This window comes from Rousettus aegyptiacus, unplaced genomic scaffold, assembly GCF_014176215.1.
Source record: "Rousettus aegyptiacus isolate mRouAeg1 unplaced genomic scaffold, mRouAeg1.p scaffold_m13_p_12, whole genome shotgun sequence".
Taxonomy (NCBI): domain Eukaryota; kingdom Metazoa; phylum Chordata; class Mammalia; order Chiroptera; family Pteropodidae; genus Rousettus; species Rousettus aegyptiacus.
The window spans coordinates 1,201,811-1,228,062 of NW_023416287.1; the positions used below are offsets into that span (position 1 = coordinate 1,201,811).

At 62.6% G+C, this 26,252-nt stretch overlaps 1 protein-coding gene and 1 long non-coding RNA gene across 2 annotated transcripts in view; both read left to right on the forward strand.

Moving 5' to 3' along the window:
* The first annotated feature begins 317 nt into the window (after positions 1 to 317).
* On the forward strand, positions 318 to 13,326 carry LOC118609956. The gene is made up of 2 exons (XR_004953523.1): positions 318 to 938; positions 8,288 to 13,326. It is a non-coding gene; the product is annotated as an uncharacterized LOC118609956 (long non-coding RNA).
* A 1,026-nt stretch (positions 13,327 to 14,352) lies between these two features.
* Positions 14,353 to 26,252, forward strand: part of TAF4 (TATA-box binding protein associated factor 4) — a 47,832-nt gene continuing 35,932 nt past the window's right edge. Inside the window, exon 1 of the mRNA XM_016132281.2 lies at positions 14,353 to 15,613. Within this exon, the coding sequence (XP_015987767.2) occupies positions 14,353 to 15,613 (1,261 nt within the window). The remainder of the gene's footprint in view (positions 15,614 to 26,252) is intronic.

Below are 26,252 nucleotides of genomic sequence, written 5' to 3' on the forward strand. Positions count from 1 at the left end.
TCGCACGCTCGCCTCCCATTGGCTCGCCGCGCCGGCCGCCCTTTAAATATGGCCGCGCAGCCAGCCCGGGGGCGGGCCCACGCTCCGCGCCTGCGCAGCGACGGCCGCCGGCTCGAGGTTTCCCCGACTCCCCGCCCCCCTCCTCTATGGGCTCCCGGCAGGCCCCGCGCGGACTGGGCGCTCGAGACCCGGCGGGGCGGGCGCAGATGGGGGCGGAGCCCCAGGCCCCGCCCGCCGCGCGTGTCGGCCCCGCCCCGGCGTCGCGAGCTGGTGCACTGTGAATTCCCCCCCGCGTAGCCTCGGTTCCCCTCCGCATTAGCGCGCCGGGACAGCTTTTCCCGCCCTGGGAAGGGCCTGCTGGCCGGGGCGCGCCCCGGGCCTTCCCTTCCCCAGCTCGGGCGGGCCGGGGTTCCTGCCCGCGGGGCGAAGGCGGGCCGCGGTGCGGGGATCCTTGCCCCGCGTGGTGAAGGCGGGAGCCCTTGTCCTGAGAGTGAAGCGGGGGTCCATAGGGCCCATTGTCTCGGGGGTTGAAGGAGACGGTCCCAGTCCCGCGAGGTGAAGGTGGGGCCGCGCTCTGGGCGTGGGGCGCAGTAGTAGCTGCGTGTTACGAGCGCTTCCGGCGCGTCAGCCACTAAATATAACAAGCTGAGCGCAGCTTCTCCTTTAATCCTGCCCCTCCCCCAAAGCTGCAGTGGCGTTCCCTGTCCCTTAAAATAAATCCAACCGGCCACCAGGGCCTCAAAGCCCCGCCTGACCTGTCCTGCCCGCCGCCTTGCCCGGCTGGCCCCGCGGCCTGGCTGGGCCTCTCTGAGAAGTAGAGAAACGGGGCCGCCGCGCGCGTTGGCTCAGACCCAGTCTGACCCGCGCAGCACCCCACTCCAGCAGAGATTGTGCAAGCGCCTCTATGCTGGCTTTTCGTTGGCCTCTCCCTCTTGACGGTACGCATCAGATCAGGGACCAATACTGGGGTCCTGAAAAATATTTAGTGGGTGGTGAGCTGTATTTTATAAAATGAAACAATAAGAGGAAATGTCAGAGAGCCTTCCACAGACCTGAGTGCTCTGTGAAGTAGTTCATTTATGCATATGGGTATGTACACACATTTGAGTGAGTACTCGGTCGAGATGTGACATGTATTTCCTACCGTGAGGGCTACACAAGAAAGGGAAGTTCCAGCAGAGAACTTAATGGCGAGCGAGATGGGCGTCTGCCTCCCCACTTACAGAGGGACACAGGGCCGTGGGGGAAGCAGGCAAATCACAGACCTAGCAGCTCTTATCCTGGTGACCCCACATCTGCACCTGGCAACAATCCAGTAAGCCAACAGTAATGAGTTTGAGAAAAGGGAGAATTAGAAGAAGTCTTCAAAATTTACCTGCCAGGATTTACCTGTACATTCCAGAATTGCTTCTTGGCTCCCGGAAAACTGTGCTGATGAGAACAGAGTTAGCCCAGCCCCAGTGGGAGCTTTCCTGGGACCCGCATTTGGCCCCTAAAAGCGAGAAGAGACTCTTCTTTAGCACAGCACAACCTTCCCAGGGGCGCACCTGTCTGTGGGTGGCGCTGCCCCAGGTCTCCCGAGACCTCAGCAACCGTCCAATCTGGCGGGCCCGTCTCGTCTGGTGGTCCCCTGCACCAGACCAGATCTCCTTCCCCCAACTTCAGGGTCCAGAACATGACTTGCCCAAGGTCACAGATTCTATGCCTCACACCTTCAGGAGTCTGAGCCACAGCCTCTGTGTGTGTTGGGGATGGGGCTGCATTCTTCATTAATAGGAACTGATTCTTGGAAACAGGACCTGGATCTGGAGCCCCAGGACCAGGGTGGGGTGCAGTTCCTGGAAACCTCCCGGAGCTCGCCAGGCTCTTGGGTGGGCAGCTGGGTGGCTCCTTGAAGACAGAGCAGGCAGGACAGAGGCTAAAAATGCCCGTGGTGCGGGTCCAGGAATGCCGACTTTTCCTGTCGTGCCTCGGTGGCCTGCCCAAGGTGGAGGGCATTTGCCGAAGGTCTGAGAGTGGGGGGCGGTCGTGCAGAGACCTGAGCTTGACCCAGGAGCCAGACGCTGTGGTTTGTTTTCTGGGCGGGGGCACACGCGCCCAACACCACCACCCTAACCAGCTCTTCACAGTGCCCACCCACTTGGACATCACCGAGCCTTGACCTCCAGAGCGAAAGGGTGACGAGAGACGAGCTGAAGAGCTGGAAGATGCCCTGCCTCAGTGTCTCCATTTGCCAAAGGGAGGTTTGAGCTCCGCTTCCCATCACATGGGTGGACGTGAGGGTCCTGGAAGACAATGCTCATGAAGGGGCCGGGGGCCCACGCAGGGGAGACCTGGCGTGCAGAGAGGACCGGAGGCAGCTGGTGAGGTTTCTAGTGACAAGCCACGTGCGAAGCGCCTACTGTGTGCAGAGGAGAGTGAAGCTGTCCCTAATGAAAGCAGGTGTGGCTGCGTGGACACGGGACCCTGTCCTGGGTTCCATCACCAGTCCAGTTGGGGTCACACGGGCAGAGTCCTGCGGCAGGTAAGGGGCGCATCGCAGAAAACCATTTTGTGACTCGTGTGCCCCCGAGGAACAGTGGGCGGCACAACATCACCTTCACAGGTGTTGCTGTCTTGCAGGTGCGAAGCAGAGCAGGTGAGTTGATTCAAAGCAGTGCGAGTGGGTGACAGGTGTTCCGCAGATACAGCCGAAACCAGGTCAGTGGCCTGACGTGCAGGACCGTGCCCGCGAAGCCGGACCTCGCCTGCCGCCTCCTCTCCTTCAGGACCTGGCACAGGGAGAGACAAGCCCATCTACAGAGGGCAGGGATGGAGCTGAGGGATGTCAGTGGGCTGGGTGCAGGGGTCAGGGCCGGCTGTGAAGCTGTCGTGTGCTAATAGGTGGCCGAGCAGGGAAAGGGCCTGGGAAGCCCGGGGGGAAGGCGTGTTCAGGGCCCCCCCAACCCATGCGTATGGCCCGAGGGCACAGCCAGGAATGGTCCTCAGGTCTGACCTGCCCCCTGAAGGATGACGGAAGTCACCATGGCCATGGGGGACGGGACCGAGTAGTGTGGGTCAGGGGAATGTGGGGCTCTGGGCGTTCCTCTGAGCATACCGCCCCACGCACTTGGGGTCGTTTCTGTGTGTCAATAAAAGATAGTTCTAAAGAGCGAATGGTGATGCCGACCGTTCGTGGCGGTGTCTTCCCTGGTGGAAGACGCTGGGCGCAGTGTGGGGCGGACGTGGGCCGCACAGAGGACAAGCGGCCTGGCCCCCTGCGTGCATCACGGGCAAGCACGACACACGCAGACCGCTAGATGCCAGGACGGCGGTGTGTGGGGACCGCATGGCTGCTCGCGGTCCGAGGGGAGCTTTCGCGGCTGGCCACGCGTGCTGGTCACACAGGTGCATGGTGTTTGTGAAAGCTCACCGCGCCGCACACTCCTGACCTGAGCACTGTGTGTGTGCGTGTCACACTTGGAGCCAATTTGTCACACTCTTACTAAGTGGCCACAACGAGCAGTGCGTCCTGAGCCCCGCTGCGCCCCAGCCCCAGCGCCTGGCCGGCCATGCGTGATCCCCCCGCCCCGCTCCCCGCGGTCCTGGGAGGTGCGATGCTGCTGCCCCTTCAGAGGTGAATGAAGCGGCTGAGGCCAGGTGCTCAGCCAGGACCACGCAGCCAGCGTGGGGCAGGCGTGGGACTCTGGAGTCTGGCTGCCGACCTACATGCTGCCTCACGGCACGCAGCCTGGGGCACAGACACCAGCTGCCTGTCCGCTCTACGGCCGCCCCAGAAGCGGGCAGGAGATGACGCTGGGGGAGGCAGTGAGTTGAGGGGCTCTCTCCTCTTGCCTTCTGTCCTCTCTTGAACCCATGTACAGGATGCAGGCTGAATTCTGGGGGTGGCCGTGGGGACCTGAGGGTTGAGGCTCCGAGCTTGGCGCTCGGCTTTGTGCCTGCTGGGATGCGAGTACCAGTCTGGCAGAGCCACCACCTCAGGTACAGTCACGTACATAAAGGAATGCTGGCGGAGGCCAGGACACACACTCCTGGCTCCTGGCTCCCCAGAGCCTGTCCTCCCGTGATGGCACTCTGAGGGCCCCTCATCCGCGTGCTCAGACACTGCGTTTTCACGCTGGTTGAGGTCTGACTCACTAACACCATAAACCTTCCCTTCTGTCACCTTGAGCACAGAGTCTGGATCGAGGTGCAGGGCGGCAGGAGATCATGTGCATGAAGAACCCGTGAGCACCCACGTGGGTGCCGGGCGCCCGTTGCCGTGAGGCAGACACGGCGCCTGCCCGTTGCCCGGGCCGCGTGTCGGCGGGTGGAGCGGGGCTGCGCCCCAGGAGGACCGGGTCTCCATCCGGGGCCTCCTCCCGTTTTCCGGCAGGCGCCAGCAGCTGGGCGGGGATGAGGGCGCCTGAGACGCATTCGCCGTGTGGCTCGGCGCGTTCACGTGCGCGATCGCGGACGTCCGTGAGCGCGCCAGTCTTCCCCAGCCAGCGAACTGTGAGTGCCACGTTCCCCGTGGGTGTCCGGGGTCGGGCGCGATGGCCACGCACCGCAGAGCCGCGGCGGGGTCCGCGCGCCTCCGGCTGGGCGGGCCGCAGCTGCACTCACTCTCGCGCCTGTTTAAAACTAGTCCCTTGAGATGCCGCTCACACCCGTGACCATCTCCCACTTTGCGTAGCTCAGTAGCGTTTGGTACATTCTCAGAGTTGTGCAACCATCACCACTGAGTAATTCTAGAACACTCCATCGCCCCCCCCCCAAAGCCCCTTAGCCATGAGCAGCACTGCCCCTGCCCCTCTGGCCTGAGACGAGACAACGCTGTGCATTTGCCGGCTCCAGACTTTCCACGTCTGTGACCGGCTTCTGTCACTTAGCACACGTTTGCGAGTGTGTCCGAGGCTTATCCACCCGGCAGCGGTCCTTCGTGTGGCCGCGTGACGTTCCGCTGAGTGATCGTCATCAGTCGCTGGACGTCAGGGTTCCGGCCGCTGTGAGTAACGCTGCTGTGGACACGGGCTTCGTGTGGCCATAGTGTTCACTCCTCCCGGGTACACACCCAGGAGGAGTTGCTCACTCCCACAGCGGTCCCGTGTTTGACTTCATGAGACATTGCCAGACGGGGTCCCACAGTGGTTGCGGCTCCTTATGTGCCCACAACGACACGCGAGGTGGGACCCAGCCGGGGTTTGATGCTCTCTAGGGACTGGCGACCCCCCACCCCAGAAAAAACTGCAGTGGGGTGGGGGTCGCGGACACGCAGCCTGCCTCCTCCTGGCCGGTGACCGGCAACGCCCAGTCCTGCAGCCTGCGCCTGCCTCAGTTGTCGCCTCTGCAGGTTCTGGGGGCTCACGCAGGGACACGACCCGTGCTCTCGTTCCTTCGGGGTCTGAGCCCCTGGTCACTGGTCGAAGGCAGGGGCGGCTGCTCTGTTTATTATCAGTCATAGCCATGCAGGGGGCACATGGCGCCAAGGGGGCCTGGGACCCCCTCAGAACCCAATCCCACAGGACCCCCCCATCTTGGCTGTCCATGCTGGCTGGGCCTTGCAGCTCCTCTGGGGGTACAGCCTCTCTCCCCCAGCATCAGCCCAGCCATGCTGTGACTTAACTCTGCTTACAAGACTGGTCCCCTGGGGAGGGAGTGGGGACAGCTCCTCAGAGAGGCACCTGTTGACTCCCCAGGGGGGCATGGGCTGGCTCTAGATGGAAGGGCAGGCCGTGGCTGCAGGCCAGGTGCTTCAGAGGACTCAGACTCTCCAGGAACACATTCGGGCCCCCCAGGGCTCTGGGGCTCCCAACCAGGGCACGGGAATGGCACAAGGGTCACCCCTCAGGTGACACTGTTTTTGATGTCCAGGCCCTGCGCTCATCTGCATTTGAACTTGAGCTTTTTCTGCTTCTGCCTGAGATGAGGGCCCCTTTGAAGTTGCTAATGAGACTTGGGGCCCTGGCTCTGAGTTTTCAATTGTGTGTTAATTGCCCTCAGCTTGTCATTATCGGCTCTAAGTCAATGCAACCAGTTAACAACCCTGCCGGTCATTATCCCCTCCCTCCTCTACTTTACAAACAACTGACTTGTTGGAATCTGGCCCTGGGCTGGCCTCTGGCTGCTGCAGCCCCTGCACCAGCCCCTCCTCCCAAGTCATCCAGAGAAAGCGTTAGTTAGCCGGGCTGTGCGTGGGCGGGTGGGTCGCAGGTGGGTCATCCTCACTGACCCGTGCTGAGAGAGCCAGCCGGCAAACCCCTCTTGCTGGACCACCCACTCCTAGTCTCACCTCATCTGGGGAAGCAGGTGCTCAGGCACAGCTGGGAATGCAGTTTTATGGAAAAGTCACACCTCCGAGAGGAGAAGAGGCGGCAGCCGCAGGGGCAGCAGGGACCATGGCTGTGCGGTGCAGGTCCCGGGGACAGCTCCGGAGCACGCGGCCTGTTGGAGGGGTCACCTGTCTTTGTCTCACCTCCCTGCTCAGCACCCGGGGAGTCACCCGAGAAGAGTGTGACCAGGCTCGAGCCTGACCGCCGCACTCCCACAGCTGGTGGGTGTCCTTTTTCGGAGGGGATCGATGGGAACAACGTAGCCCAGAGGCCGCATGGAGAGGCCGTCTGTGGAATCCGTCCCTTCTGGGAAAGCCCTCAGCATTGCCACCGCGCCCCACGTCGCGGAGAATAACGCACTGCCTGTGGGACGCTGGCCTGGTGGTCCCCAGACTGGAGCCCTCCGTGCCCACCCCCTGGAGGATGGACACACACGTGCGGGGTTCCAGCCACGGAAGCCGCGGCACGGGCCTCAATCACCTGCGCGTTCACCAGAGTGCGGGCGAGCCGCGCCGGCTGCTGAGGGGAGGGGCCCTGACACAGGCCCGATCGGCGAGACCCCGCGTCACCGTCGGACCCCGCGAGTCCACTCCGAGGGACGCACAGAGCCACAGGAAATGAGAACGCGCCACGCGAAACCTCGGGCACGAGTGTGCATGGCAGCACTGTGCCCCCGCGCGGACATGGCCCACCTGCCCGCCGGCGGCGGAGGGACCAGCACGGCGGGCTCCGCCCTGCGACGCGGCACTGCTCAGTCGTGGTAAGGGGCAGAGGCTGACAGCCACCACCACGCGGACGGACCCAAAGCCGGGACGCGGAGCAAAATCAGGACGCGGTGCGTGACATCGCTTCCTCGAAGTGTCCAGAACGGCAACTCCTTAGAGACAGGAAGTAGACTGGTGGTCGCTAGGGGCCGGGGCAGGGGGAGGACAGGGACAGGCAGCTCGAAGGTTTCCTTTCAGGGTGACGAAGGTGTTCAGGGGTTGGGCAGTGCTGGTGGCTGCACCACACTGCGAAGGCGCCTAATGCCGCCCGACTGTTCACTGTAACGCGGTTAGGTGGTGAATTTGATGTTGCATGAATTTTACCACGATAAAACAAAATCAGCCCCATCCCCCCAAATGAAACTGAAAAATTGGGAGGGGCAAGGAAATGGTATAATCGCCGGCTCCCGGTTCTGGTGGCCTTAAGCCAAGTCCCTTGCCCTTCCTGGGCTCCGGGTTCCCTCCTTACAGAGTAGAGCGAGGGGTTGGGTTTGAGGCTTCCCAGCTCAGAAAGCTGAGTACATGCAGATGAGCCCGGCACATCCCTCATCGCCTGTCATTCAAGTGTGACACTTACAAAAAACCACAGACATCGACACATTCTCTCAAACCGAACACACCCATCCCATGCTGTTCAGTGAATAGACCGTTGATGGGCGTTTGGCTTGTATCTAGTTCGGGGTGGTTATGAACAGGGCCAGCCCTCGCCCCAGGGCACAGAGGATGCATTTTGCTGGGGGGCTTGAGGGGGATTGGCGAGGGGGAAGGGCCGGGCTGCAGGCTGAGCAGTCACATGGCTTTGGTAGGAACTGCCAGTTTCCGAGGTGATCCGACCAAATCCTGCGCCCCCCCCCCCCCCGTGTGGGTTCCCGGGAGCTCGGTCGTCGCGGGGGCTCTGCGTTCGCTTGGTGACCCACGTGGCTGCGTTCCTTCTCAGACCCGATGGTCCCGTGCCCGCCAGAAGCGACTTGTGTCCTGCATGCATCTCACTCTGTGGGCTGTCACGTGTTTGTTTTTTAACCACGACTTTCCAGTTTTCCAGTGCCGTTTTTCATGAGATGTTCTTCATGCAGCCCAAGCTATTAATTTTTTTTCTTTAGCGCTTCTGGAGCTTATTATTATTATTATTATTATTTTTTAAATCTTCGCCTACTCCAAGATCATAAACATGTTTCCTTCTAAAAGTTTTGTCGCTCTACCTTTCACATTGAGGTCTCGGAGTCAGCCGGAATCGATTTCTCTGTGTGGTGTGAGGCCTGGGCCAAGTGGCTTTCGTCACCCCCATGGGTGGCCGACTTACCCTGCAGCATCTACTGACAAGCACGTCGTTCCCACACTGCGAGGTGTCACCCCTTTGGCTGCACAGAAGGGAACGTTCTTCTGGACTCCGGGCTCTTCGGCCGGCCCGCTCGCCTGCCCTCGTCCCGGGCCTCGCGGCCTCCACCGCTGGGGCGGTCCCGCTCCGCAGCAGCGTCGCTCCGTCGAGGTTACCTCGGCTGTAGCTGACCTCCTGCACTTCCGTGTGAACGTTAGAATCTGCACGCCAATCTCTAATCTAAGTATCATCCACTGCAGTTCTACACCTCGCTCTCACCTCAGCCCGCGCATTTTGATGATGTATTTTCAGTAACTTGCTGTTCCAAATAGTTCCGGATTTCCCTTGCGATTTTTTTTGACCCAAGGGTTATTTAGATATTTCCAATTATTTGGGGTTTTCACAGTGTCTCGTCGATTTTAATTTCATTGCAATGTAACCAGCAAGCATATTCTGTATGATTTCAATCCTTTTACATTGATCGAGACTTGTTTCATGGCCCAGCATTCGATGTATCTTGCCAAACGTACTGTACGCAAAAACAAATCGTTGGGTGTCCTGTTTGATAAATATCAGGTCAAGATAGTTCATTGTGCTGTTCAGTTCGTTTGAGTCCTGAGTTTTTTGCTCCCCTGTTCTTCCCATCATTTGAGGGATGGTGTTAAAATCTCCAACAATGGTTGTTGAATTATCTATTTCTCCACTTAATTCTGTCCATGTTTGCATCATGTGTTTGGAAGCTGTTATGAGACACCTGTCGACCCTTTGTCCCTTCTTATCTTGACAGTACTCTGCATTAAAGTCTCTTTTATCTGATGTTAATATAACCTCTCCAGGCTTTTTAGGCTGTTTTCAAGATATATTTTTTAAAAGTGGCTCTCTCGTAAACAACAAATGGCAGGGTTTTGCTTTTTTATCCTTTTAATTGAAGTGCTTAGCGCTTAGTGCTTAACGTTGAATATGATGATTAATTTGGAGCGATTTAGGTTTATCATCTCTTTGTTTTAGGTTTGTTCCTTCTAAAATGTACTTTTTTGTTTCCTTTGAGTTATTTGAATATTTTTAGCAATCTGTTTTTGTTTATCTGTTGGATTTTTAGCTATACTTTGTGATTTTTTTTTGGTGGTTGCTTTAGGGATTACAAGACACATCCTTAACTTTTTGGTCTTTTCTAATTTAATACTGTACCAACCCGTGTAAAATGTAGTGTTCTTTTAATTCCACAGGTCAATTTTTTTTTTTTTTGCTGTAGTTGTGTATATTATATCTGCATATGGTTAAACCCCACAATTCAATGTTATAATTTTTGCTTTAAATAGACATATGTATTCTAGAGAAATTTAGGTGAAAAACAGTCTTTCATTCTTTCCCCGGTGTCTGTTGCTTTTCCTTCTTTCCTGATGATCTCGTTTCTATCTGGTACTGTTCTCCTTCAGCCTAGAGAATTTCTTTTAGCCTTTCTTGTAATGTAGGTCTGCTGGTTGATCGATTCCCCTAATTTTCTTTTGCATCGAAATATCTTTATTGACCCTCATTCTTGAAAGGTTGTTTGGCATTGTGCAAATGGATCGACAGGCTTTCTTTCCGTATGTTAGAGGTGAGGTCTCGCTGTCTTCTGGCCTGCGTGGTTTCTGACGACAAGCCGTCAGTGGTCAAGTCCTCGTTCCCGGCATGTGTTTTTTTTTTCCTGTGGCCACTTTTAAGTTTTTCCTCTTTACCTTCGGTGTCCTTGTTCCCTGCAATGAGCGATTCTAAGAAAGCCGCCGACGGGCATCGTGCTGAGGAAGAGGAGGCTGGCGGCGTCATGCCTTCCTAGCTAAGGGGGACTTGAGAGGTCACCACGCCCAGTGAGGGGACTTACTTGATAGCAAGGCCGTTTCCGGCTTGAACCTGGGTGGTCAAGATGTCATGGAGAAGCCGACCTGTCGGATGCCAGTGAAGGGAAGTTCCTACCTAAACTCCGAAGCAAGCTCTTCTCTGAGCTAACCTGGTCAAGTCCGCACGCAGTGGCTGTGGTTAGCCTTTAGTGGGAGTCGGCCCAGAGACTGTTGTAACGGGTCATTCCCGAGTGCGCAGACAGCCCCTCCTCCCCAGACATTCAGGTCGATTTGGAGAGGCAGCCTGACCGACTCTGAGGAGCGGCCATCTGTGCAGCGTGGTCCTGCTCTTCTAGAGGCCGTTGTGGACGAAAGGCTGGTCAGCTCAATGTGGCAGTCTGGGAAGAGGGGCGCTGGTGTGTGTCAGCTTTAAGGCAGAGTCCTGGGTTTTCAACCTGACCGCCCCAGGAGAGGGACCTTGGGCCATTTCCCTGACCTGAAGAAGCTTCGTTCCCTCCCCTGCATCAGAGGCTTAGAACAGAGGAAGTGCTCAGAGTGTCGCTTTGTTATTTCAGTGGCCACCAGAGCAGATTTGAGCATTGTCACTGTCTGGGCAAGGCAGGACAGTGTCTTGACCAGTGGACTCCATTCCAGACCCACCAAGTCACAAGCTGTCTCAAACTCCAGCCTCTCACAGCCAGGCCCTGGGGCAAGGTGCCGGTCAGGTGGGGGAGCATCTTCTGCTTTGCCCACTAAGCCTTTTCTCTGTAAGGGGGCTAACTGGTCACCCGGTGTATTGGGTTGACCCGTGTCCCCCCAAATTCATGTCTGCCCAGCACCTCACGTGACATTATTTGGAAATAGGGCATTTGCACATGTGATTAGTTAAGGATCTCATTTTGGATGAACTCATTTTGGATTTCAGGTGGGCCCTAAATCCAATGACATACAGAGAGACGCTATGTGACTAGAACAAATGTCCGTTAAGTCCCATTTGTGATCATGCTCGGAAGATCCTCAGACACGGAAGTGTCAGTGTTCACAGATCATGACCTTGTCCCTAGGGTGTGGCACATCCGCAGAGTTTGCAGTGCTAAGAAGCACAGCTGGGGTGGGGAAGTCACCCAGGTGAATAGGGGCCCCGGGCCACCAACTGTCATCAAGCTGCATTACTTTTTTAAAACTTGTTTTATTATGTAGCATTTTAGGCAGACAACAAAAACAGGTAATATAACAAGCGCTGAATATTTTTCATGCAGCGTTGAAAGTGTTGACTCTCGATTATGTTCTTATGTTTAAGTGAGCGTGTCTGACGCTTTCTGTATTTTATTGAAAAGACGATATGCTGCTTAATAAACTTAAAAAACCCACCCAGATGCCAGCCTGGGAGGCTGTTTTTTTTGCCTCTGACCTTGTACATCTGAGGTGTGACTGTGGCAAGGATGTAGGTTTCGGTTTTGGCATTTTCACAGCAAACATTTTCCATATTTAAACATGGTGCTTATATTTATACTTTTTTCATTTTTTTTTTTAATCTCCGTGGGATTTTACTTTCAAGCTATGGAAGTCATAACTGCTTGTGGTAACAAGTGAAAACACAGAGATACTCGGAGAAATCTCAAGTCCCCAGAGTGACAAGAGGTTGGTAGCGTCTCCCCAACCACTGTGAAGGTGAGGGGAGGAGCCCAGTGGCTTCCGCACTCCTGGTCACACTCTCCAGGTGGGCAGCGCTCCAGAGCGCAACCACGCAGCTGCGTGAACCATCTGCAGCTCCCACCATTCCCTGGGGGCGCAGAAGGCCCTGGACCCGGAATCGGGGTGGTAGAGGGCAGGGCACAAACTCCTAACTTCCCACACTTCCTGCTGGACCGGAGAGGGCCCCAGAGGCCTCTGGGGGTGATGTCAGCACCAATGCGGGAGAGGCCTGGTGCAGAGGGGAGGGGCCTCGGCGGGCACAGAAGGATGCTTGGAGTCCAGTTCGCGGAGGCCGCAGACTACAGCGGGTTAGGGGGGCGGGGGAGCCTGGCGGACCTTCAGGGAGCTCGGTTCACCGCCCGTGGGGACGCAGGAACAGCCTGAGGTGGCCCGTGGACCATTCTGTACTAAGGGTCTCTGAAACGTAATGGGGGCAGACTTGAGAGTGGGCCCCCACCCCCGCAATCACACAGGCCTGCCGGGGCCTCAGGATCTGGGTTTCACTTTCTTGGGGCATCCGGTGTTCTGCCTGGTAGCACCCCCGACCTGAGTGTTTTGAGGGTGTAGACTATGGCAGACCCTCTGTTTCCCACCACAGATGTCGCACAGAGGGGCTGAAGTTGGTCTGCTGACACTTTTATTGGGTCCACTTTAAAAATTTTATTAGTTGTCTACATTTCAAGATCACGAGATCTTACACACAATTCCGTGTCTGCTGCTGTTTGAAAACCAGACTTACGGCCCAGACGGGACTCAAGGCGCGGCAGGCTCACCGTCCCCCACCCTGGGTGGTCCCTTCCTCTCCTGTCTTTTGGGAATGCAAGTTCAGGTGCAATATTCCAGTTATACTTGAAGGATTTGCTTCAGACATTGCCCCCCACCCCCACCCCCTTTCCAGATCTCCAATCCCTATTGCTGTCTACAAGCTGGGGGAGGGGACAGCAGGTACCCAGGTGACCCAGACGTCAGCCCCGGGGGTTGAAAGACTGCGTGGAGCCCACACAGGGGCCCAATAAGATGGGCTGGGGAGAATCAGGATCTTGTTAGGCTGGCCGGGAAGAAAATTTACCGCGTCAACAGCTTCTCCCATTGTGCTGAGGCCTGTGTCCCCCTAGCAGGAGCCTGATTCTGTGACCTCTCACTTGTCACCGAGGCCTAAGACCACTTCTGTTTGGGATTTTCCAAAATAGGGACAAGAAAACCACTGAAAATGTCCCAGAACACGATCTTTCTGTAAAAAACACATACCACCACCATCACCCTGCCACGAAAACACCCTCGAAAACAAAAGAAACCCAAACGCACAGACAGAACTTCGTCTGAAAATTTTTTATAGAAAACATGATCGTAAACATGACCTCAGATGACTTACAGAAAATAAGAAAAGACCCTCCAGACCGGCCTGTCCCCGCACCCGCAGTCAGCTCACCTAATAATCTGAGACACGCGTGTGTGGGTGGCCACGCGGCCGCATGAAATGGCAGTCACTCCGGGGAGGCCCCGGGTCGACTCTGCCGGAACGGGCCCTACTCGGGGCTCGGCGGTGCTCCCGCGCGCGTCCCGCGGCCTCGGGAGCCGTCCCCGCGCTCGGCCCGAAGCCCATTTACTGCGCGCGGGCGGGATCACGGACGCGCGGCGGGCCGGCGGCCGAAGGGCAGGCCCGCACTCGCCCCGCCCGGTGTGCCCGCTCCGCAGCCCCCGCCCTACCCGGCCCAGGCCCAGGCCCAGGGCCAGGCCCGAGCCGCCGGGGGCAGTGACGCCGACGCCCGGGCGCCTCCCTGCCGCGGATCCCGACCCCGGCCGCGTCCCCCCCGGGCGCACGGTCCCCGCCTCGGCGGAGCTCCGGGGCTCCGGAGCTCGGGGCCCCGTCCCTCGCCATCCCGGTGCCCCATCCGCTCCCGTCGGCTCCGGCCGCAGCCATTTTGGAGCGCGGGGAGACAAAGAGCGAGGCCCCGCCGCCACTCCGCGGGCCCCAGCCGCGGCCGCCGCCCGCCGCTCCCTCCCGCCGTCGGCCGCGGGCGCCCCGGGCGGCCCGCAGCCCCACACCCCACGGGCGCCCGGCGCCCACCGCCCGTCCGCCGTACCCGGCGGCCCGCCCGCGCCTCGGCCTCTGCCGCTCGCAGCCATTGGCCCAGCCTTTTAAGCGCGCGCTGCGGCCAATGGCGAGGCGCCCGGCGGCCGGGCGGGGGGCGCCACGGCCAATGGCGAGGCGCCGAGCGCCGGGCGGGGGCGGGCGCGCCGCCGCGCCTGCGCACTGCGCCGCCGCCCTCCCCCCCGCGCCGGCCGCCCGCGCCCCCCGCCCGGCCGCCGCCCCCCGCCCGCCGCCCCGGCGCGCCCGCCCCCCGCCCGCCCCCGCCGGCCGCCCCGCCTGCCCGCCCGCCCGCCCGCGCGGAGCCGCCTCCCCGCCCTGCGCCGGCCGAGCGGCGGCGGCGGCGGGCCGAGGAGGAAAGATGGCGGCGGGCTCGGATCTGCTGGACGAGGTCTTCTTCAACAGCGAGGTGGACGAGAAAGTGGTGAGCGACCTGGTGGGCTCGCTCGAGTCGCAGCTGGCGGCCAGCGCGGCCCACCACCACCACCTCGCGCCCCGCGCGCCCGCCGGCGCGCTCGGGAACCACGCCGGAGCCGGAGCGGCCGAGGGCGCGCCCGCCGCGGCGCCGGAGCCGCCCCCCGCAGGTAGAGCGCGGCGCGGCCTGAGCGCGGGCGGAAGCCGGCCGGGCCCGCGTCCTCACCGGGCCGCCCCGCTTGTCCCCGCAGGGCCCGCCGCCAAGCTGAACGCGCTCGAGGCCGGCGCGCCGCCTGGGCCCGGGGCCGGGGCCTGCGCGGGGCCGGGGGCCGCGCCCGCGCCCGCCGTCAAGCCCGCCGCCCGCAACGGCCCGCCCGGCGGCCCCGGAGCCGCGCAAACTTTGAATGGGAGCGCCGCGCTGGGCAACTCGCTCCGCGCCGCCGCCGCCGCACCTGCTGTCAGCCTGCTGCACAACGGGCCCGCGCCCGCGCCGCCGCCCAAGCCCGCCGCCGCCACTGTCATCCAGACGCCGCCCTTCCTCGGCGCCCCCGCCGCGCCCGCACCCCGCGCCCCCTCGCCCCCAGCGCCCCCCACGACTCCCGCCGCCCCGCCCGCGCCCCCCGCGCCCGCTGCCGCCCCGCCGCCGCCGCCGCCTGCTGCCGCCAACCTGGCCCGGCCGCCCGGCCACCCGGCGGGACCTCCGGCGGCCGCGCAGAACGGGGGCAGCGCCGCGCCCGCGCCCGCCCCGGCCCCCGCCCCGGCCCCTGCCCCTGCGCCCGCCCCGGGCCCCGCGCCCGCCCCGGCCCCCGCGCCCGCCCCCGCGCCCGCCGCCAACAGTCAGCCCGGGCCCGCCGCGGCGCCCGCGCAGGTGGCCAAGGCCGACTCGCCCAAGACCGCGGTGCAGCCGGCGCCCCCGCCGCCGCAGACCCTGGCGGCCAGCTGCCCGGCCGGCGCGGGGGCCGGCATGATCCTCGGGCCAACTATGCAAGGGGCGCTGCCCGCCGCCGCCGGCCTCCCGCCGCCGGCCCCCGGCACCCCCACCGGGCTGCCTAAGGGCTCAGCCAGCACGGTCACCCAGAGCCTGCCCAGGACGCCCTCGGCCACCACCAGCGGGATCCGGGCCACGCTGACGCCCACGGTCCTGGCCCCTCGCCTGCCACAGCCGCCCCAGAACCCGACCAACATCCAGAACTTCCAGCTGCCCCCAGGTGAGTGACCGCTGCGCGAGTCTTTGCTGCCCCGGCCGGGCATCCAGGAAGTTGTAGGACCGGAGGACCTAAGGTCACGGGTGTTGCACGGGCCTGTAGCCAGCCGAGGAGTCTCTCTGCCCAGCTGTGGGAGAGTCGTGGGGACGAGTGTGCGTGTGTTCTTGCACGCCCAGCATGATGCGGTGGGGGTGGGGGGTCTGTTAATCTTGTGCAGAGGATGGTGTCAGCTCACGTCTCTGCTTCACAAAGTTTTTCTGCCGGTGCGCTCAGTTTTCCTCCTGGCTCTGTGTCTCCCTCCGTGGAGAGCAGCCGCGGCAGGTGGTCCCCGGGGCACCATCCTGGGGCATCTGGGATGTGGAGATGCCTGGGTCCTGATTTTCCCCTACTTGGCACTTTCTCCCCTTGTGTCTGGGGTCAGGCACATGGCCTGTGCCCTCGCCGCGCTTTCCTGCACCTCGAACCCCAGGGCCGGGGTGCTGTCCTCCGATGCTGGGCTAGGCAGAGCGAAGTTCCCTCCTAGGGGCAGGTCCCGCCTCAGAGGACTCCTGGGCACACGGCCTGCTTGGCCTGCGCAGGGCGTCAGCTCTTCCGTGGCCCACAGTGTCGTTCGGTACAGTTGAAAGGACGCTCGGCTCCTCCGCGGCAACCGGAGGTGGGCGTGCGCTCCCGCCAGTGGGGTGCCGGAGGGCCACGCGGAGCCCGGCGCGTGTGCAGCCCCTGCGCTCTCCACCCAGTGTCGCGGCTGCTCTGTCGGGCTCTGGGGGCGTGACAGTGCGGGGTCCCTGCAGCGTGGCGCCGCACGCTGCTGCGCGTGGGTTCCGAGGCGGAGAGGAACTCCGGCCCTCGCTGCGTCCTTGTCCCCAGACTCCCTGCGTGGACGGGCGGGAGCTGCCGGGGCCCTCCCCTGTCGCGTAGTGACACGTGCTGGTGTAGCAGCTGCTGCGGTGCTGGAAGTGGTGGGGACAGCTCCCCCTGTGTCCCCTCGTGGTGGCCATGGATCACCCCAGAAAAGAATTCCCGCACGTTCCAAAGGCGAGGTCTCCCCGTTGGAGTGGGTGAGCTGGGGCACTGGTGTCGGAGCTTGGCGGGCGTCAGGTTTATGTGGCTGGCTGGGGATGTGGGACAGGCCACAGCCAAGAGTAGTGTTTTCAGGGTGCGAGTGGGGCTCCCTCCTCGAGACAGGTGGTGTGAAGTGTTGCACAGAGCAGCTGAGATGCCCTTCACGGCACTGTGCTCGTCAAGGCTGTGTGGGGTGCTCCGGGGGTGTCCCGTCCCGTCTGCGGTGTGTGGGGTGGCCCATGAGTGCCCTGTCCCTTCTGGGGTGCATGGGGTGCCCCGTCCCGTCTGGGGTGTATGGGTGCCCTGTGTGTGCCTTGTCCTGTCCGGAGTGTGGGGGGGTATCCCGTGAGCGCCCTGTCCTATCTGGAACGTGTGGGGTGCCTCGTAGGGTGCCCTGTCCTGTCCAGAGTGCGGGGGGTGTCCCGTGGGCGCCCTGTCCTATCTGGAACGTGTGGGGTGCCCTGCGGGTGCCCCGTCCCGTCCGGGGTGTGGGGAGTGCCCTGTGGGCCCCCCACTCTGTCGGGTGTGTTTCCATTGTTAATGTCGAGCATGTCGGGGGGGGGGGGGGGGTTATTCGTAACGGCCGAAGAAAGCATTTGCGGTTACGGCGCTCTGTGTGAAACGCTGGGATGCTTTTTCCCCGTTAAAATGTCCTTTGGTGGTCCTGTCGGCTCAGCGTTTGTCTTCCTCTTCCAAGGACAGGTGCCTCACTGCATTTTTGTTATTTAAAGCTGGCATGAGCTTGTCAGTAGTGAAGTTTGTGAGGCGGGCACTTGTCCCGGGTTGCCGGGTGGTGGGTGAGGAGGTGCCCATGCCCAGGCGATACCTGCAGGTGGGGTAGTTTGGGGTTCACTGGGTCCTCTTGGTATGAGCCTCAGTGTGGGTGCAGCCCCTGCCTTATTTCTTCTGGCAGAGGAAGCCGTGGTTGGGAACAGGTGACCCATCTTTGTTGTGAGTAAGCCTGGCCCCCCTTGGGAAAATCCCCTGTACCAGCGTCAGTGGTGGGGATGGCTTCATGTGACAACTAGACAGCACCTTGATGGAACTCTGAAAACGCCGACTCGTGGCGGGAGTTCTCGGGAGTCTGCGTTAGTCCTGCGTGAGAGCAGGGAACAGCTCGTGTTGACATTTGGGTGACAAATGCTGAGAGCTGTGCTTTAAAGGGCCACATGCTTGCTTCCTAGAAAATAAAAGGTTTACGTTTATGTCTTCACGCCTGTTTCTGCACAGGTTGGGAACTCTGATTAGTTATGTTCATTCTAATAACAGTAGAAGCAAAAAAAGTTCTGTTAAATCTTTTCCTGGTGCCGCTAAACTAAGAATTCTCTTTTAAATGGTGCAATTTAATTTTATAAATACAAGTGACAGACCTGAAATTCTAGTTATATTGTGTAATTGGTCAGAAAAACGCTGAAGTTTCCAATTAGATGTTTCTTCTTCATTGAAATCTTTCATAACAAAAACTTATCAAGCGGAGGTAGAAGTAACTAACAAAAATAGGTGTTGCGAGGCCGATAGCTCATTCTTGTCACAAGTCAGTGGTGCACAAGCTTGGGAAGGGGTTAGGGGCCTGCGGGGTCCCCAGAGCCACACGGGGGTGTCAAGTGGAAGAGCAGACTGTGGACGGCCGGAGTGTGTGTGAGGGAGGCGCGCGCCTCCCAGTGCCGTCTCTCGTCGTGGGTCAGAGTCCGGGATGGGAGGGGACAGGGACAGGCGTCACCGTTCTTTGAGGGCTGGTCCTCGGCCTCACAGCCCACGGTGCGCTCGTGCTGAATTTGGTTTGAGTAAACAGCGCTGACGTTTTTGTCAGGACGGTCTCGTAAGGAGGCGAGCCTGTCGTTGTAACTGGTTTGCTGGTTCGAAGGCGTGGCGCCTGAGTGACCCGCCGCAGGCCCGGGGCACAGGGGCACAAGGTGTCGCAGAGCCCCGGGAGGCCGCGGTTGCTTTTACGCAGCTCAGGACAGTTGCAGCGCCACAGTAAAATTCTGGTCATAGTTGAGAGGAAAAGAAGGGGTGCGGAGCAAAAAAAGCCTGTGCAAAAAGGGTTGTAAGTGGTTTTAAGAGCTTCGCAGGTGGGCGCCCGTTACGGATGCTCGCCTCTGAGGGCCGCCCTTCGGCCTGGCCCGTTAGCGCTTTCCGCAGCGTCCGTCCTGCCTCTGCAGAGCGTGTGCTCCCTGTCGCTCCAGGGCTCGGCCAGGGCGCAGGCTGTCAGCCCCAGGACGGCACGCCGCCGTGCCCCTGGCCTGCGGACCCGGGCCAGGGGACGTTCCATGCCACTCATTTTCAGCGAACGCTCCTGAGGCCAGTGTGCCTGTGCAGACAGGTGTGTGGGAGGTGGGTTCCCGGCCACCGTGCATTGAGTGCTTTGTCGGTGGGGGAGGGCGGCAGCTGGCGGTGCTGCTGGGCCCGGTGGACTGGGAGAGCTGGCCTGCTGGGCAGCAGAGCATGAGGGGCAGGGCGTTCCTCGGTACAGGACCTGGAGGCTCCGGGGCCCCTGCTGGTAGCAGGTGCTTCCGCACGAGGGACCTTCTGAGAAGTTTAGTTTAGACTTTGTTCCTGAGGGCACTCTGGCTTTCTGCTCTGATTCCTCGGAGCCCAGACTTGCCAGCCACAGAGCGGGGCCGACGGCTTTCTGAGCACGGTGAGATGGCCACTGGGCGAGCGGTGCCGCCGCCGCCATGCGGGGCTGGTTTCCCCTCCGCCGTCCCCGTGGCCTTGCGTGTGCACTGGTCTTCACGCTTCACGCTGCTGCAGAAGCAGAAGCAACGGCTTCATTCCCATCAAACCACGTCCAGAGGGGCTGCGTCCTCAGTGACCCCGGAGCCTGCGGCTGTGGCTGACTCTGGTCCTGTGAGTGAGAAGCTGCGGGGTCTTCCAGGTGGCCAGAGATATGGGGCACACGACCTGTAGACGATCTGCAGACGGGGACAGGGAGCAGCTGCCCGCAGAGAGGGTGGGCCTGGGCGTGGGTCTCCCTTCAGGCCAGTGACCCTGACCAAACTGCCTCCCCGCTGCGCTCAGATAACAGTGACGTTTGGGAAGAAAAAGGAAAAGAACCCTTTGCGAGCCGTGCCCGCCCAGCTCTGGGCAGCTCTGCGTAGCGTGAGGCAGGTGGCTTCCTCGCTGTCTGTCTGGGCCTCACGCCTCCCTGTCCCCAGTCCTTAGCGTGGACGGCCATCGGGGCGCTGGGTCGGCGACGTTTCGCACGCCTGTGGGTGTCCTTTGGAGCTGGTGGCCCTCGTGTCCCAGCGGTGGCCAGGGAGGTGTCCGTTTTCGCTGTGCCGTGTGCCTTGGGCACAGTTACTAGACTTGGAAAAGGGGGTGTGTTCCAAGCTGCCTACGTTTTGTCACATGGGCATGGGTCCCTCTTTGTTCGGGCGCCATAGGAAAGCCGTTAGGGAAGTGGTGTTCTGGCCGGGGTGGGGGGCGGGGGGGCGTCAGTGAGCCCCGGGGGGCCGGCGGGCGGTGGTCCCGGGAGGTGGCGAGCCCAGCCTCTCAGCTGTGCCTGGGGGTGGCCCTTGCACAGCTGCCTGGGGTTTCTGACAGGTGAGCGCCCAGCTGCCTCCCGCGGCGGTGTGTGGCTCCGTTCGGGGCCTGCCCTGGGCGTGCCGCGGCGACAGCGACAGGGTGCATGTGTCTGCTCCCCGACGCGGGACACGGTGCAGCGGTGCAGGCGGCTCGAGCAGTTTCTCAAGCCCCACGGCGTGCGAGGTGCCACTTGCCTCCCCTCGAGTGACATGGGTGAAAGGCCTCGTGATGACTCGCTCGTTGCACGGGAGCAGATCAAAACATAGTTACCTGTTGTTGAAAATCTTGAAGCAGATTTGGGACAACTCTGGAGAAACTTGCCCGAGGTTTGGGGAAATTTGCGTAGTTCTCTAAAGCACTTTTACTCCTCCTGCCGACAGCAGGCTGGAGTCTCTGGCCCGGGAGGCCGTTCAGGCCTCGCGCCTCAGACTCGCCTCGCACGGGGCTGGCGGCCCCTTCGCTGATCGGGCGTCTGACAGCGGCTGACATGACACCAGGCGAGCCAGAGGGGAGGGGGCTCTTTGCGGCAGGACCCCCGTCCCGGGTGCTGCGCGCCTGGCCGGCCACGTCCTGGGGGGTGGTTTCCCGCCGTGGCGTTGTGTGTCGCAAGTTCACGTCCTGCGGCACTTAGGTAATGGCGCTTTCGTGCCCCTGTGAGGGGATCAAGTGCTAGGAAGTTGTGTTCGAAGACTGGGGACTTGCTGTCTCTCTGGTAGAATTACAATGTTTGATTTTTACGCATCCGGGAATATCTACCGAGTAATTAAACCCTCAGAAAACAAAGAGGAACAAAATTTGTTCATAATTTGGGATCCCCCCCCCAAAGTCCGAACAGTGTGTGGATATACCCCAGCCCCGTTTCTCCGGCGGCCCCTTGGCCGTCACCCCTGCATGTGAGTGGACCGAGGCCACAGACAGGCCGGAGACAGGCCGGAGACAGGCCAGGGAGCCCCCACGGCAGTTGTGAGCATGGGACCCTCCGCAGCTGTGTAGCTGGTGACGCCGGGCTGGACTTCCGTTCTTCCGCCGTGAAGTCAGAGCCTCAGTGGGACCCTTTTGCCTCTTAACATGTGGCCCGTGAGGAAGGGGCACATGGGCCTGGCTTAGCCCGCAGGCTGGCGAGGGCAGTGTGGCCCGGGGAGGGGGTGGTACGTTTTGGCCGACACCGGGGGACTCAGAAACGCCAGAGCAGCTCCTATGGCCACAGGCCGCCAGGCACCAGCGTTTGGAGAGCAGGGAAAGGCTCTGCTGCTCTGAACTGGCCTGTTTTGGGGGGCTCAGTGGTCCGAGGAGGCAGCAGAGCACTGGGAGCCGGGGCCACGGGGACCCCCCAGGGCTGTGCCAGGTGTGTGCTGGTGGCCCAGGGCACTCTGTGTGGGACGGAAGAGGCCTAGGGGTGGCGGGTGTGCGAGCGGCGGGTCTCACCAGCGCGGCGCGAGGCGGGGGGGCCGCGTTTCCACTTCTATGCGTTTGCTGGAGTGGGCGGGACGGCCCAAGCTTCCAGGGACCGTTGACGCCTTTCACGGAGGGGCCCGTCTTCGTGGTGTCCCGTGGGCCTGGCGTGGGTTTGAGTGGACGCCTGGTGTTCGTGAGCATGGCGGTGGGGACCGGCCTGCCGTGTGTCACGTTGGAGCCCGAAAAGAGCTACCGGACAGCAGCAGCTCAGTCCCGAGTTCTCCGAAGGACGGAACGGGAAGGTGATCTCGGTTCCCTTCTTGCGCAGCCTCGCGAGCGTCGCTGAAAGTTATTGTTCGTTTGAAAGCGGCTTCTTTTTTGGGCGGCTTCTTAGGTGATGGCGTTGGCTGTGCTCGTCACAGGACGTTGGGGAGGGACACCGGGGAGGCGGAGACGAAAGCGCCCGGTGGGTGTCCGTGGCCGCGGCCTGGCGTGCGGCGGATGTGCTTGCGGCTCACACGATGGCCGCCCGAGGCCCCTCTGCGTGTGACCCGGCGCAGCCTGTCCGCGCGTGGCGTGCACGCCCCGCCCTCGGTGGTCCGCCTGTTTGTCCCAGGCCCCTGTGACAGTGCCGTGGCTGACGACCCGCGTCTGCGACAGTGGCCTGAGGCGAGTGTGTGCGCAGCTCTGTGTGCGTCTGACGGGCTGAGCGTTTTCCAGTCTCTGGTGCTAACTGCCTCCTACAGGGCTCCACCGTGTGCACGTAACACCGTGGCTTTAGACGGTGGCCCAGAGAGGCCAGGACCACACAGCGCGGCCCCCGGGGGCGTCCCCCGTGGCTGAGGACCAGCTTCCTCTTGTGAGAAGAGGCGGAGAGTGTCCTGAGCCAGTGGGCGTGGCTGTCACGGTGCCGGGGTCCAGCCTGGGGGTCCCGCGGCTGGCAGAGTCCCTGCTCCCAAGCGCTGCGGTCGCGGTGGTGGCCAGTGGGTCAGCACGCGAGCGGGGCATGGGCCCGTTGTCTCACCCTGGGTGCTGGGCGGGTCGGGGGAGGGGCCTTTCTGAGCAGGTGGCGTGGGACCGAGACCTGGGTGATGACAGGGGAGCTGGCCATGCGGGGCCTGGGTCCCAGGCGGAGGAAAGAGCCAGGGCCCGAGGGTGGGGGGGGGCCTGCTGAAGAGGGCGAGGGGGGCTGGGCGGGGCCGAGGCCACCGTACCCAGGTGTGGCGCTGGGCGCGCTTACCCCGGGCATCGGGACGCCCACGGAGGGCTCTGGGCCGGCAGCGCGGTCCGAGCTGTGTCTCGACGCCACTGCTGTGTCCCAGGACGCAGGAGGCGGTGGTCGGGGTGGCAGGGGCGGCGTCCAGGCGAGGCGGGCGGCTGGGCCGGGCCGCGCTGTGGACTTTCTCACGGGACTCGCTGTCCTGAGGCAAGGGGCCAGGACACACACCCTCGGGCGACTGAGTCGGGGACTGTGGTGACCGGGGAGGCGGGGCTGTCCCGGGGCGCAGTGGCGGGGGGCGGGGGCAGAAGTCCTCCTTTGGACTCACTCGGTTCGCAGTGCTTTTCTGAGAGGAAACGAGGCGTCAGGTGGACGAAGCGCTGACTACGGGGCAGGAGCTTGGGGGGCAGGTCAGACGAGGTCAGAGGTCGGATGAGGTCAGAGATTGGGCGGCATCTCATTTGACGGGGTTTCCGGTCGCGGGCCGAGACCCAGGGGGTCCGGCGTGGGGCGCGGAGCGCAGGTGTCCTGGGCGCGCCGGCGGTGCAGAGGCGGCCGCCGCGGAGAGGCCAGCGGGGCGCGGCGGCGCGGGCGGGGGAGCCTTCGTGGAGGCGGGAGCGTTTGTCATCAGGGCAGCGAGTGGCTCCTGCTGCTTTGCCTTTGCATCTGTGGAAGTGGCTCAGGATGGACCCGCGTCCTCTCGAGGAGATGCTCGGGTTGGTGACGGCGGGGGGTTCCGCGCTGGTGTGTGCGCCGTCCGGGGTTCCCGCCCTGTGCCGAAGGGCAGGCTCGCGCGTCTGCACGTGCTGGAGCCACACGGTCCCCTGAGGATTACCTCCCGGGGCGAAGACTCGGAGTGGCTTCAGGGACCCCGCCGCCCCCTGAGGAGGGCTCAGCCTGGACGTGTGTCTCGCTAAGCAGTGACGCGCAGGGACCAGGCTTTCTGAGGAGAGAGGCCGCGGCCTGAGGCGTCGGTGTGCATGGCGGGGTCCGACTGTCGCCAGCAGCGGGCATGCCGCGCTGTCCGGTTCAGAGACCTGGGCGAGGGAGTGAGGCCTCCGGTGGCCGCGGGGCTGCTCGGGTGAGCAGGGGCTCGTGCTTCGCGGTCCCAGCCTTAGAGGGTCTGGGTGGCTCCCGCAGCCGCGGCTTTGCCCTGGCGGAGGTCGGTGCTGGCCGGCGGGGCGAGCGGCCGGGAGGGCCTGGGTCCGGGTGCGGGTCCCTTTCCCTGAGTCAGGGGGCCGTCTCGGTGGCCAAGCAGCAGCCCCGGGCTGTGGCGTTAGAGTTTGCTGTCTGGCCAATCAGTCGGTCGGCAAACGTTAATCGAACACCAGCTCAGGTCAGACCTTGTGTCCTGTCCTCAAGGAGTGACTTCCTGAGGCGCCCGTGTTGGGACTACAGCAGATCAGCCCGTCGGAGACGGGCGTGGGGTCAGCGCGATGCCAGCCGCCCTGCCCCCTGGCACGCTTCTCAGGCGAGCGTTCTGTCCGTGACGTCCGCTCTGGACTCTGCGGCGCTGTCTGTGCTGCCCAGGGCCGCTCGGCTGCTGCGTCAGGCTTGGTGGCGCTTCGTGATGTGTTTAGCAGCCGGGAAACCGAGTTTGAACGTCTGCTTTGAAAGCTGTGGAGCGAGGTGGTGGAGACGCCCCGGACGGGCCGCGGGGCTCGCGCCAGGTGTCCGTCCAGTCCAGGCAGGGTCCTGGCGCTCAGCGGCCGGCCCCGGCTGTCTCGCACGCTGAGAGGTTAGGAAACCAGTGACCGGTGGCTCCAGGGCCCTGGCCCGGACCAGGGGCCCCTGGGGTCTGTCGGCGGCACGGGGGACACTGGGGCTCCGCAGTCCACACACATCTGCCAGGGGCTCAGGCTGTGCCCTGGGACGGTGGCGCTGAGTCCCACGGGGCTGCCAGCCCGCCTGGGACCTGCTGCTTTACTGCGTCCCCGGTTGGGAGAGCCACAGGCCTGGCCTCGGCGACACAGGACGCGCTGGCGCAGGGACGCGGAGGCGCAGCGGGGCGAGGTTCTGGCCCAGTGGGGAGGCGCTGTCCGTGGGCGCCCGTCTGCACGCTGCGATCGCTGTGCTGTGTCCCGTGGGCTGGGGCGTGGGCTCAAGTGCAGCAGGTTGTCCCAGGACGCACTGGGGCGCCCTGCAGGTGGCCGCTTCCCGGGGCGGGGCGCGGGCCTGGGCCTGGGCCCGGGGACAGCGTGGGACCTTGACCTTCGCCCGTAAGATTCCGTTCTTAGGGACTTGAGGCCGTTAGGGCGGCTTTTCACGGTCACTTGTTCTGGACGGGTGGTCGCTGGAGTGTTCCTCCGTGTGATGGTGTGTGTGTTAAGACTTCCAGGCCCAGCTCGGGCCCCCGTGCAGGATGCCGGGCAGGGCCAGGCGCATCTCCGGCTGGGGGTCTGGTCCGCCGCCCTGGCTGCTGCCGAGAGCCTGGTTTCTGGACGCTCTGCTCCTCTGTCCGGCCTTGGCTCCAGCGTGGCGTCTGGACGCCGGCTTCGTGGCCCCCGCAGCAGGCGTCTCTCAGGACGGGCGTCTCACCGAGGCCGTGACCTGGTCCGGGGGCGGGGCCTTCTGTGGGTTCACCTGAGGGCAGAGGGCGTGGGCCCGCAGCCTGAGCGTGTGTGGCGTGTGGCTGAGCGCCTGTGGCCTGAGTCAGGGAGTCTGCCTTGGGCGCTCCTGGTCTGGTCTGTCTGCCCGGCAGACGGCCGTGACTTCGGAAGGCCTTTGATTGCGAGGCAGGACCAGGTGAGAACAGGCCAGGAGCCTTGGGATCTGGTCACTGTCCGTGGTCCCCGCGGGGCCTGCTTTATGCGCTGGTCGTTTTAACACTGTGACGAGCACCTGCAGACGCCCTCTCAGAAGAGCGGGGACCCTGCCCACGCCCCACACGACCGTCCGGCCCCCTGCTGTCCCCCCTGCCGTCCCCCCCCCCACGGCCACCACGCCCTGGCTCCGCATTTCCCGACTGCTCGCAGCCGCCTCTTGACGCTGCTGAGCACGCGTCTGAGTTTCGCTTTAGTCTCACGGAGAGCGCGCCGGGCAGGTCACTGAGCAGGCACGCCGCCTTCCGTCCTGCCGGCGCCACGACAGGGCTCCACCCCCTGTCCCTGGGGAAGGGGCCCTCCCCACTTGCCGGGTCCCCTGTTGGGGGGGGTGGAGGGCTCAGGGAACACTGCTGTCCCCAGGGCCACACGGAGCTCCACGTCCCGGCAGCACAGGGGCCGGCCTGCGCCTGGGCCGGGCGTGCGTGTGGGACGCTCAGGCGCAGCTTCTGGGTGCGCAGGCCTGCGGCGTCCAGCGCACTTCCGGGGGGGGGGGGCGGGGTCCGGGGGACTGAGATGCGCGCGTGAAGTTCAGAGGTGGGTTCAGAGCCGGGCGTCCAGGTGTGGGGGCCCTGCAGGGTCGATGATGCCGTGTGCTCACCTGGTTTGGGGGCGG